At 41.0% G+C, this 12,141-nt stretch overlaps 2 protein-coding genes across 7 annotated transcripts in view; one reads left to right on the forward strand and one right to left on the reverse strand.

Moving 5' to 3' along the window:
* The window catches only part of LOC128701017 (mitochondrial import inner membrane translocase subunit TIM44), a 62,626-nt gene extending 54,300 nt beyond the window's left edge, over positions 1-8,326 (reverse strand). For 4 of the 5 annotated variants that reach the window (XM_070079961.1, XM_070079960.1, XM_070079959.1 and 1 more), the window contains exon 1: positions 8,295-8,326. In XM_070079961.1, coding sequence (XP_069936062.1) covers positions 8,295-8,309 — 15 coding nt within the window. In that variant the 5' untranslated portion in view covers positions 8,310-8,326. Of the gene's footprint in view, positions 1-8,140 lie in introns of all 5 variants that reach the window. The other variant, XM_070079962.1, reaches the window with a different exon arrangement.
* A 599-nt stretch (positions 8,327-8,925) lies between these two features.
* Positions 8,926-12,141, forward strand: part of Rtf1 (RNA polymerase-associated protein Rtf1) — a 52,959-nt gene continuing 49,743 nt past the window's right edge. For both annotated transcript variants that reach the window (XM_070079963.1, XM_053794572.2), the window contains exon 1: positions 8,926-9,091. In XM_070079963.1, the coding sequence (XP_069936064.1) occupies positions 9,020-9,091 (72 nt within the window). In that variant the 5' untranslated portion in view covers positions 8,926-9,019. The remainder of the gene's footprint in view (positions 9,092-12,141) is intronic.

Here is a 12,141-nt window from a genome sequence, read left to right on the forward strand (position 1 = left end):
CATTGCCCTCAAACATGACATCTCCACTGCCTCCAGCCTTCTCCTCGCTGCAACATTCATCGCCCATGCTTCACACCCACATAAGAGCGTTTGTAAAACTATACTCTCATACATTCCCCTCTTTGCCTCCAAGGACAAAGTTCTTTGTCTCCACAGACTCCTAAGTGCACCACTCACCCTTTTCCCCTCGTCAATTCTATGATTCGCCTCATCTTTCATAGACCCATCCGCTGACACGTCCACTCCCAAATATCTGAATACACTCACCTCCTCCATACTCTCTCCCTCCAATCTGATATCCAATCTTTCATCACCTAATCTTTTTATCCTCATAACTTTACTCTTTCCTGTATTCACCTTTAATTTTCTTCTTTTGCACACCCTACCAAATTTATCCACCAATCTCTGCAACTTCTCTTCAGAATCTCCCAAGAGCACAGTGTCATCAGCAAAGAGCAACTGTGACAACTCCCACTTTATGTGTGATTCTTTATCTTTTAACTCCATGTCTCTTGCCAAGACCCTCGCATTTACTTCTCTTACAACCCCATCTATAAATATATTAAACAACCACGGTGACATCACACATCCTTGTCTAAGGCCTACTTTTACTGGGAAATAATTTCCCTCTTTCCTACATACTCTAACCTGAGCCTCACTATCCTCGTAAAAACTCTTCACTGCTTTCAGTAACCTACCTCCTACACCATACACCTGCAACATCTGCCACATTGCCCCCCTATCCACCCTGTCATATGCCTTTTCCAAATCCATAAATGCCACAAAGACCTCTTTAGCCTTATCTAAATACTGTTCACTTATATGTTTCACTGTAAACACCTGGTCCACACACCCCCTACCTTTCCTAAAGCCTCCTTGTTCATCTGCTACCCTATTCTCAGTCTTACTTTTAATTCTTTCAACAATAACTCTACCATACACTTTACCAGGTATACTCAACAGACTTATCCCCCTATAATTTTTGCACTCTCTTTTGCCCCCTTTGCCTTTATACAAAGGAACTATGCATGCTCTCTGCCAATCCCTAGGTACCTTACCCTCTTCCATACATTTATTAATTGCACCAACCACTCCAAAACTATATCCCCACCTGCTTTTAACATTTCTATCTTTATCCCATCAATCCCGGCTGGTTTATATACCCAGTAAACTGTATATACCTGTCACAATGTATATATAGTGTTGACCAGGTGGTTTATATACCCAGTATACTGTATATACCTGTCACAGTGTATATACCTGTCACAATGTATATATAGTGTTGACCAGGTGGTTTATATACCCAGTATACTGTATATACCTGTCACAATGTATATATAGTGTTGACCAGGTGGTTTATATACCCAGTATACTGTATATACCTGTCATAATGTATATATAGTGGTGACCAGGTGGTTTATATACCCAGTATACTGTATATACCTGTCACAGTGTATATACCTGTCACAATGTATATATAGTGTTGACCAGGTGGTTTATATACCCAGTATACTGTATATACCTGTCACAATGTATATATAGTGTTGACCAGGTGGTTTATATACCCAGTATACTGTATATACCTGTCATAATGTATATATAGTGGTGACCAGGTGGTTTATATACCTAGTATACTGTATATACCTGTCACAATGTATATATAGTGTTGACCAGGTGGTTTATATACCCAGTATACTGCATATACCTGTCACAGTGTATATATATGTCACAATGTATATATAGTGTTGACCAGGTGGTTTATATACCCAGTATATACCTGTCACAGTGTATATACCTGTCACAGTGTATATATCTGCCATAATGTATATTCCTGCCATAATGTATATACCTGCCATAATGTATATACCTGCCATAATGTATATACCTGCCACAGTGTATATACCTGTCACAATGTATATACCTGCCACAGTGTATATACCTGTCACAATGTATATACCTGTCACAATGTATATACCTGCCACAGTGTATATACCTGCCACAGTGTATATACCTGTCACAATGTATATACCTGTCACAATGTATATACCTGCCACTATGTATATACCTGTCACAATGTATATACCTGTCACAATGTATATACCTGCCACAATGTATATACCTGCCACAATGTATATACCTGTCACAATGTATATACCTGCCACAATGTATATAAGAACATAAGAACGAAGGAACACTGCAGCAGGCCTACTGGCCCATGCGAGGCAGGTCCAAGTCTCCTACCGGCTTAAGCCAATGCACCCAACCCAGTCAGGTCAGGTCACATTGACTTAAGGGAGGAACATGGCAACCGACCTGGTAGCACAAGCTATCAGGTCCAACTCACACCCACTCATGTATTTATCCAACCTATTTTTAAAGCTACACAATGTTCTGGCCTCTATCACTATACTTGGGAGTTTGTTCCACTCATCCACAACTCCTTTACCAAACAAGTACTTTCCTATATCCTTCCTGAATCTGAATTTTTCCAACTTAAAACCATTGCTGCGAGTCCTGTCTAGGCTATATATTTTCAGCACACTATTTACATCCCCTTTATTTATTCCTGTCTTCCATTTATACATCCCAATCATATCCCCCCTAATTCTACGTCTTTCTAGAGAGTGCAGATTCAGGGCCCTTAGTCTATCCTCATAGGGAAGGTTTCTGATACATGGGATCATCTTTGTCATCCTCCTTTGTACATTTTCCAGAGCATTTATATCCATTCTGTAATACGGTGACCAAAACTGTGCAGCATAATCTAAATGAGGCCTAACCAAGGATGTATAGAGTTGAAGAACAACCTGAGGACTCCTATTATTTATGCTTCTTGATATGAAGCCAAGGATTCTATTAGCTTTACTGCGAACACTTATGCACTGTTGTCTTGGTTTCAGATTACTGCTAACCAGAACTCCTAAATCTTTTTCGCAATCCGTAATATTAAGATCTACATTCTTTAGTTTATATGAGGCATGGTTATTGTCCTGTCCAACATTTAGAACTTTGCATTTGTCTATATTAAACTGCATCTGCCACTTCTCCGACCACTGCATCAGTCTATTCAAATCTTCCTGGAGTGCTCTAATGTTCTAGTCAGAATGAATTCGACGGCCTATTTTGGTGTCATCAGCAAACTTGCTGATGTCGCTCTTTATGCCCTCATCTATGTCGTTTATGTAGATTGTGAACAGCAGGGGGCCCAACACTGACCCCTGTGGAACACCGCTCGTGACGCTTCCCCACTCTGATTTCTCCCCATTTATGCAAACTCTCTGCTGCCTATTTGTCAACCATGCCTCTATCCAGGAAAAAATTTCTCCTCCTATTCCATGTGCCTTAATTTTCCTCAAGAGTCTCTGATGTGGGACCCTGTCAAAAGCCTTACTGAAGTCCATATACACAATATATTCATTACCATGATCTACCTCCTCAAATACCTTAGTGAAAAAAGTTAATAAATTCGTAAGGCAGGAACGTCCCTTTGTAAAACCATGCTGAGATTCGTTGATTAATTTATGCTTTTCAAGGTGGCTACAAACTGCCTCGGCAATTATTGACTCCATAAATTTTCCCACTATGGAGGTTAGGCTTATTGGTCTATAGTTCGAAGCTAAGGACCTGTCACCTGCTTTGAAAATAGGTATCACATTTGCTATTTTCCACTTATCTGGCACCATGCCAGTTTGTAGTGATATGTTGAAAAGATTAGCCAAAGGTTTGCTAAGCTCCTCTTTACATTCCTTTAGAACCCTTGCATACAGTTCATCAGGGCCTGGGGATTTGTTAGGTTTTAATTTATCTATTTGCCTAAGGACCATGTCACTTGTAACCCTAATCGTGCACAGTTTATTATCGTCCTGTTCTACATAATTTATCATTTCTGGAATATCGCTGGTATCCTCCTGTGTAAAAACTGAGAGGAAGTATGTGTTAAAAATTCTACACATTTCCTTATCACTGTCAGTGAGCTGACCCCAGGAACTTTTGAGTGGGCCTATCTTGTCCCTGATCTTACTTCTGTATACCTGAAAGAATCCTTTTGGGTTAGTCTTATCGTCCTGTTCTACATAATTTATTATTTCTGGAATATCGCTAGTATTTTCCTCTGTAAAAACTGAGAGTAACTTTTGAGTGGGCCTATCTTGTCCCTGATCTTACTTCTGTATACCTGAAAGAATCCTTTTGGGTTAGTCTTCGATTCTCTTGCAACTTTAACCTCATAATCTCTTTTTGCTTTTCTAATTCCCTTTTTTATTTCTCTCTTTAACTGAATATATTGATTTCTTAATTGCCCCTTTTCTCTTTTGATTTGCCTATACTGTATATGCCTCTCTTTTGACCAATCAGATATTTTAATCTATTGTTCATCCATTTAGGATCATTTTTGTTTGATCTGATTTCCCTATTTGGAACATAATTTGACTGAGCAGCTAGAACTATGCCCTGGAAAGCGTCATATCGGCAACCATCACCACCTACCTGACCCTTAGTCAGGTCATTCCAGTTCAGCCCACCTAAGTAATTTTTCAGTCCTATGAAATCAGCCAAGCGAAAGTCAGGGACGGAGACTTGATTGCCATTATTAGGGGAATTCCACGATATATTAAATCTGAGTGATTTGTGATCACTTTCCCCAAGCTCATCATTAACCTCAAGATTATTAATTAGTGTTTCCCTACTGGCAAGAACCAAGTCAAGGAGGTTATTTCCCCTAGTTGGCTCTGTCACAAACTGTTTTAAAAAACAATCCTGGATCGTATCAAGAAAGTCACCTGACTCTAAATTTCCTGTCAAATTGCTCCAGTCAATCTGTCTATAGTTGAAATCTCCCATTAGCACAACATTTTCGTATGTAGATGCCTTATGAATTTCGTCCCATAGAAGTTTACTGCACTCCCTATCAAGATTTGGGGCCCTGTAAATCACACCCAAAATTAGTTTTTCTCGGCCCTCGAGAAGCTGTAACCAAACAGATTCAGTGGCCGACGCTTCTAATTTTATATCTTGTCTAACACAACAATTTAAATTGTCTCTGACATACATCGCTACTCCACCACCCTTCCTGTTGACCCTGTCAGTGTGGAATAATTTATAGCCTTGTATGTGACATTCAGAAAACATCTCTCTATCTTTCAGATTGAGCCAGGTCTCTGTTATAGCAATAATATCTATGTTTCCTGCACTTGCAATTAATCCTAGCTCATCTATCTTATTTCTTACACTCCTGCTATTAGTATAGTAAACCTTAAGGGAGCTAGTCATTTGCTGCCCTCTGCTGTCCCCCTTTGTTTGCTGACCTGATCTATTGTCTTTATTTATAACTTCATGCTGAATGCCTTTTATACATTTACTGTGTCCAACCCTAGTGTTGCAACCTGACTGTTTCCCACACACAACCATACCTCTATCTTCTATCAGTTTAAAATCACAGGCATTTCACCAATGGGCTTCTCAATTAAGTTTGCAAGTGCTACCACCCCAGCCCCAGAGAGATGTACCCCATCCCTTGCATACATATCATGTTTGCCATAAAAGTTGTTCCAGTTGTCAATGAATGGGATTGCAAGTTCCTTGCAGTATCTGTCTAGCCAGCAATTTACACCAATTGCCCTAGACAACCATTCATTTCCTACACAAATAACCCGCACATAAAAGAGAGAAGCTTACGACGACGTTTAGGTCCGACTTGGACCATTGACAAAGTCGGACCGAAACGTCGTCGTAAGATTCTCTCTTTTATGTGCGGGTTATTTGTGTATAGTTCCAGTCACGGTATTGTGCCTTTTTTGTTATTTATTTCCTACTCCCCTTCTAGGCAAGATGCTACATATAACTGGGACCCCTCCCTTAGTCTTAATATAATCTATAGTTGACCTGTACTTACCTAGCAGCTCTTCTCTCCTACCCTTCCCAATATGATATTATCCAGCCTGTTAATATTATCCAGCCTGTTAATATTATCCAGCCTGTTAATATTACCCAGCCTGTTATTACCCAGCCTGTTAATATTACCCAGCCTGTTAATATTACCCAGCCTGTTAATATTATCCAGCCTGTTAATATTATCCAGCCTGTTAATATTACCCAGCCTGTTAATATTACCCAGCCTGTTAATATTACCCAGCCTGTTAATATTACCCAGCCTGTTAATATTACCCAGCCTGTTAATATTATCCAGCCTGTTAATATTATCCAGCCTGTTAATATTATCCAGCCTGTTAATATTACCCAGCCTGTTAATATTACCCAGCCTGTTAATATTACCCAGCCTGTTAATATTATCCAGCCTGTTAATATTATCCAGCCTGTTAATATTATCCAGCCTGTTAATATTACCCAGCCTGTTAATATTACCCAGCCTGTTAATATTACCCAGCCTGTTAATATTATCCAGCCTGTTAATATTACCCAGCCTGTTAATATTACCCAGCCTGTTAATATTATCCAGCCTGTTAATATTATCCAGCCTGTTAATATTACCCAGCCTGTTAATATTATCCAGCCTGTTAATATTATCCAGCCTGTTAATATTATCCAGCCTGTTAATATTATCCAGCCTGTTAATATTACCCAGCCTGTTAATATTATCCAGCCTGTTAATATTATCCAGCCTGTTAATATTACCCAGCCTGTTAATATTATCCAGCCTGTTAATATTACCCAGCCTGTTAATATTATCTCTCTCATCTTATTATTCCTATTACAAAAACCACGGTCAATATATCTTACGTGTCACAATGTATATACTGCAGTATATACCAGGTATACCAGGTATATACGGAGGGATGATAGGCTGTTGCTACAGTATACACCAGGTATACCCTGGTATACCCTAGTATACCAGGTATACCCTGGTATACACGAAGGGATGACAGGTTGTAGCTGCAGTATACACCAGGTATACCCTGGTATACCCTGGTATACCAGGTATACCCTAGTATACCAGGTATACCCTAGTATACAAGGTATACCCTAGTATACCAGGTATACCCTAGTATACCAGGTATACCCTGGTATACACGAAGGGACGATAGGTTGTAGCTGCAGTATACACCAGGTATACCCTGGTATACCCTAGTATACCAGGTATACCCTGGTATACACGAAGGGATGACAGGTTGTAGCTGCATTATACACCAGGTATACCCTGGTATACCCTAGTATACCAGGTATACCCTGGTATACACGAAGGGATGACAGGTTGTAGCTGCAGTATACACCAGGTATACCTGGTATACCCTAGTATACCCAGGTATAACCTGGTATACCTGGTACACACGGAGGGATGACAGGTTGTAGCTGCAGTATACACCAGGTATACCCTGGTATACCCTAGTATACCCAGGTATACCCTAGTATACCCAGGTATACCCTAGTATACCCAGGTATACCTCGTATACCCAGGTATACCCTAGTATACCCAGGTACACCCTGGTATACACGGAGGGATGACAGGTTGTAGCTGCAGTATACACCAGGTATACCCTGGTATACCCAGGTATACCCTAGTATACCCAGGTATACCCTAGTATACCCAGGTATACCCTGGTATACCTGGTATACCCGGAGGGATGACAGGTTGTAGCTGCAGTATACACCAGGTATACCCTGGTATACCCTAGTATACCCAGGTATACCCTAGTATACCCAGGTATACCCTGGTATACCTGATATACCCGGAGGGATGACAGGTTGTAGCTGCAGTATACACCAGGTATACCCTAGTATACCCAGGTATACCCTGGTATACCAGGTCTACCCAGGTATACCCTGGTATACCAGGTCTACCCAGGTATACCCTGGTATACCAGGTCTACCCTGGTATAACAGGTATACCCTGGTATACCAGGTATACCCAGGTATACCAGGTATACCCTGGTATACCCAGGTATACCAGGTATACCCTGGTATACCCTGGTATACCCAGGTATACCCAGGTATACCCTGGTATACCTGGTATACCCGGAGGGATGACAGGTTGTAGCTGCAGTATACACCAGGTATACCCTAGTATACCCTGGTATACCAGGTCTACCCAGGTATACCCAGGTATACCAGGTATACCCAGGTATACCCAGGTATACCCTGGTATACCCGGAGGGATAACAGGTTGTAGCAGACGATGTTAACTCACAGTTGTCAGTAGTAATATAGAACTAGCTCCCCCGCCTTGGATCAAGACCAGCCATGCTTGAGGGTTGCAGCAGTACCCAGCAGGTATACCAGACACGGTATATACCCCCCCAGGAGGGGGATACACACCAAGGTATATACGAGGCGACACTTACCATGCGCGCCGCCATTACTCTTATTTAATATTATTATTATATTTATTCTCACTTTTCTTTGTGTTTTAGTAAAGAAAATGTCATGGAAAAATATTTTGATGGTTTATTGTTTTCTTTGTGGGATATAATTGAGGTTTAAGACCAGAAAATTATTATTTTTGATGTAATTTTGCGGTGGGTTAAAAAATATTTATCTGTATTTTGATGTTATATTTATGTTAAGTTAATTTTTTTCTGGCATTGTTATAATATAACACAAAATTTAATGAGTATTTTTGATATATAATGTTTGATTTGCTAACCAAAAAATTATTTATCCAAAATTAAACCAAAATACTTAAAATAATAATTGTTATTAACATTATAACAAGAATAACATTATTATTTAACATATATTAATTTCTATCATAAATATTTAACATTATTTTAACTTTTCTTTCGATTTGGTTAATTTCGAGAGTAAAAAAAAAAAAAAAATTTTGAATTTAAAACAAAAAAAAACTGAGAGTACATATAAAATATAAATTTGTTAATTAATATATAACTTTCATTATTAACAAAAACTATTTAAAACATCAAAATATAAATAATAAATTAGAACCAAAATTATTGTTGTTGTTGTTGAGCGGCGGCGGCGGCGGCGGCGGCGGCGGCGGCGGCTCCTTTATTATTATTATTAATTATTATTATTATTATTAATTATTATTATTATAATTGTTGTGAAGATGAACAAGAGGAAAGTTAATGCTGTTATTGACTCTGAGAGTGAAGATGGAAGTGCTACTGATATTGACTCTGTGAGTACCACTGATACCACAGGTACCACTGGTACCACTGGTACTACCACTGTACCACTGGTACCTGTGGTACTACCACTGTTATTGACTCTGAGAGTGAAGATGGAAGTGCTACTGATATTGACTCTGTGAGTACCACTGTTAGTACCACTGATACCACAGGTACCACAGGTACCACTGGTACTACCACTGTACCACTGGTACCTGTGGTACTACCACTGTTATTGACTCTGAGAGTGAAGATGGAAGTGCTACTGATATTGACTCTGTGAGTACCACTGTTAGTACCACTGATACCACTGTTAGTACCACTGATACCACTGTTAGTACCACTGATACCACAGGTACCACAGGTACCACAGGTACTACTGGTACTACCACTGTACCACTGGTACCTGTGGTACTACCACTGTTATTGACTCTGAGAGTGAAGATGGAAGTGCTACTGATATTGACTCTGTGAGTACCACTGATACCACTGTTAGTACCACTGGTACTACCACTGTACCACTGGTACTACTGGTACTACCACTGTACCACTGGTACTACTGGTACTACCACTGTACCACTGGTACCTGTGGTACTACCACTGTTATTGACTCTGAGAGTGAAGATGGAAGTGCTACTGATATTGACTCTGTGAGTACCACTGTTAGTACCACTGATACCACTGTTAGTACCACTGGTACTACCACTGTACCACTGGTACTACCACTGTACCACTGGTACCTGTGGTACTACCACTGTTATTGACTCTGAGAGTGAAAATGGAAGTGCTACTGATATTGACTCTGTGAGTACCACTGGTACTACTGGTACTACCACTGTACCACTGGTACCTGTGGTACTACCACTGTTATTGACTCTGAGAGTGAAGATGGAAGTGCTACTGATATTGACTCTGTGAGTACCACTGTTAGTACCACTGGTACCACAGGTACCACTGGTACTACTGGTACTACCACTGTACCACTGGTACCTGTGGTACTACCACTGTTATTGACTCTGAGAGTGAAGATGGAAGTGCTACTGATATTGACTCTGTGAGTACCACTGTTAGTACCACTGATACCACTGTTAGTACCACTGGTACCACAGGTACCACTGGTACTACTGGTACTACCACTGTACCACTGGTACCTGTGGTACTACCACTGTTATTGACTCTGAGAGTGAAGATGGAAGTGCTACTGATATTGACTCTGTGAGTACCACTGTTAGTACCACTGGTACCACAGGTACCACTGGTACTACCACTGTACCACTGGTACCTGTGGTACTACCACTGTTATTGACTCTGAGAGTGAAGATGGAAGTGCTACTGATATTGACTCTGTGAGTACCACTGTTAGTACCACTGGTACCACAGGTACCACTGGTACTACCACTGTACCACTGGTACCTGTGGTACTACCACTGTTATTGACTCTGAGAGTGAAGATGGAAGTGCTACTGATATTGACTCTGTGAGTACCACTGTTAGTACCACTGGTACCACAGGTACCACTGGTACTACCACTGTACCACTGGTACCTGTGGTACTACCACTGTTATTGACTCTGAGAGTGAAGATGGAAGTGCTACTGATATTGACTCTGTGAGTACCACTGGTACTACTGGTACTACCACTGTACCACTGGTACCTGTGGTACTACCACTGTTATTGACTCTGAGAGTGAAGATGGAAGTGCTACTGATATTGACTCTGTGAGTACCACTGTTAGTACCACTGGTACCACAGGTACCACTGGTACTACTGGTACTACCACTGTACCACTGGTACCTGTGGTACTACCACTGTTATTGACTCTGAGAGTGAAGATGGAAGTGCTACTGATATTGACTCTGTGAGTACCACTGTTAGTACCACTGGTACCACAGGTACCACTGGTACTACTGGTACTACCACTGTACCACTGGTACCTGTGGTACTACCACTGTTATTGACTCTGAGAGTAAAGATGGAAGTGCTACTGATATTGACTCTGTGAGTACCACTGTTAGTACCACTGATACCACTGTTAGTACCACTGGTACCACTGGTACTACCACTGTACCACTGGTACCTGTGGTACTACCACTGTTATTGACTCTGAGAGTGAAGATGGAAGTGCTACTGATATTGACTCTGTGAGTACCACTGTTAGTACCACTGATACCACTGTTAGTACCACTGATACCACAGGTACCACTGGTACTACTGGTACTACCACTGTACCACTGGTACCTGTGGTACTACCACTGTTATTGACTCTGAGAGTGAAGATGGAAGTGCTACTGATATTGACTCTGTGAGTACCACTGTTAGTACCACTGATACCACTGTTAGTACCACTGGTACCACTGTTAGTACCACTGGTACCACAGGTACCACTGGTACTACTGGTACTACCACTGTACCACTGGTACCTGTGGTACTACCACTGTTATTGACTCTGAGAGTGAAGATGGAAGTGCTACTGATATTGACTCTGTGAGTACCACTGATACCACTGTTAGTACCACTGATACCACTGTTAGTACCACTGGTACCACTGGTACTACCACTGTACCACTGGTACCTGTGGTACTACCACTGTTATTGACTCTGAGAGTGAAGATGGAAGTGCTACTGATATTGACTCTGTGAGTACCACTGATACCACTGTTAGTACCACTGATACCACTGTTAGTACCACTGGTACTACCACTGTACCACTGGTACCTGTGGTACTACCACTGTTATTGACTCTGAGAGTGAAGATGGAAGTGCTACTGATATTGACTCTGTGAGTACCACTGTTAGTACCACTGATACCACTGTTAGTACCACTGATACCACAGGTACCACTGGTACTACTGGTACTACCACTGTACCACTGGTACCTGTGGTACTACCACTGTTATTGACTCTGAGAGTGAAGATGGAAGTGCTACTGATATTGACTCTGTGAGTACCACTGATACCACTGTTAGTACCACTGATACCACAGGTACCACTGGTACCACTGGTACTACCACTGTACCACTGGTACCTGTGGTACTACCACTGTTATTGACTCTGAGAGTGA

Source organism: Cherax quadricarinatus, unplaced genomic scaffold, assembly GCF_038502225.1.
Source record: "Cherax quadricarinatus isolate ZL_2023a unplaced genomic scaffold, ASM3850222v1 Contig58, whole genome shotgun sequence".
NCBI classification, from domain to species: Eukaryota; Metazoa; Arthropoda; class Malacostraca; order Decapoda; family Parastacidae; genus Cherax; species Cherax quadricarinatus.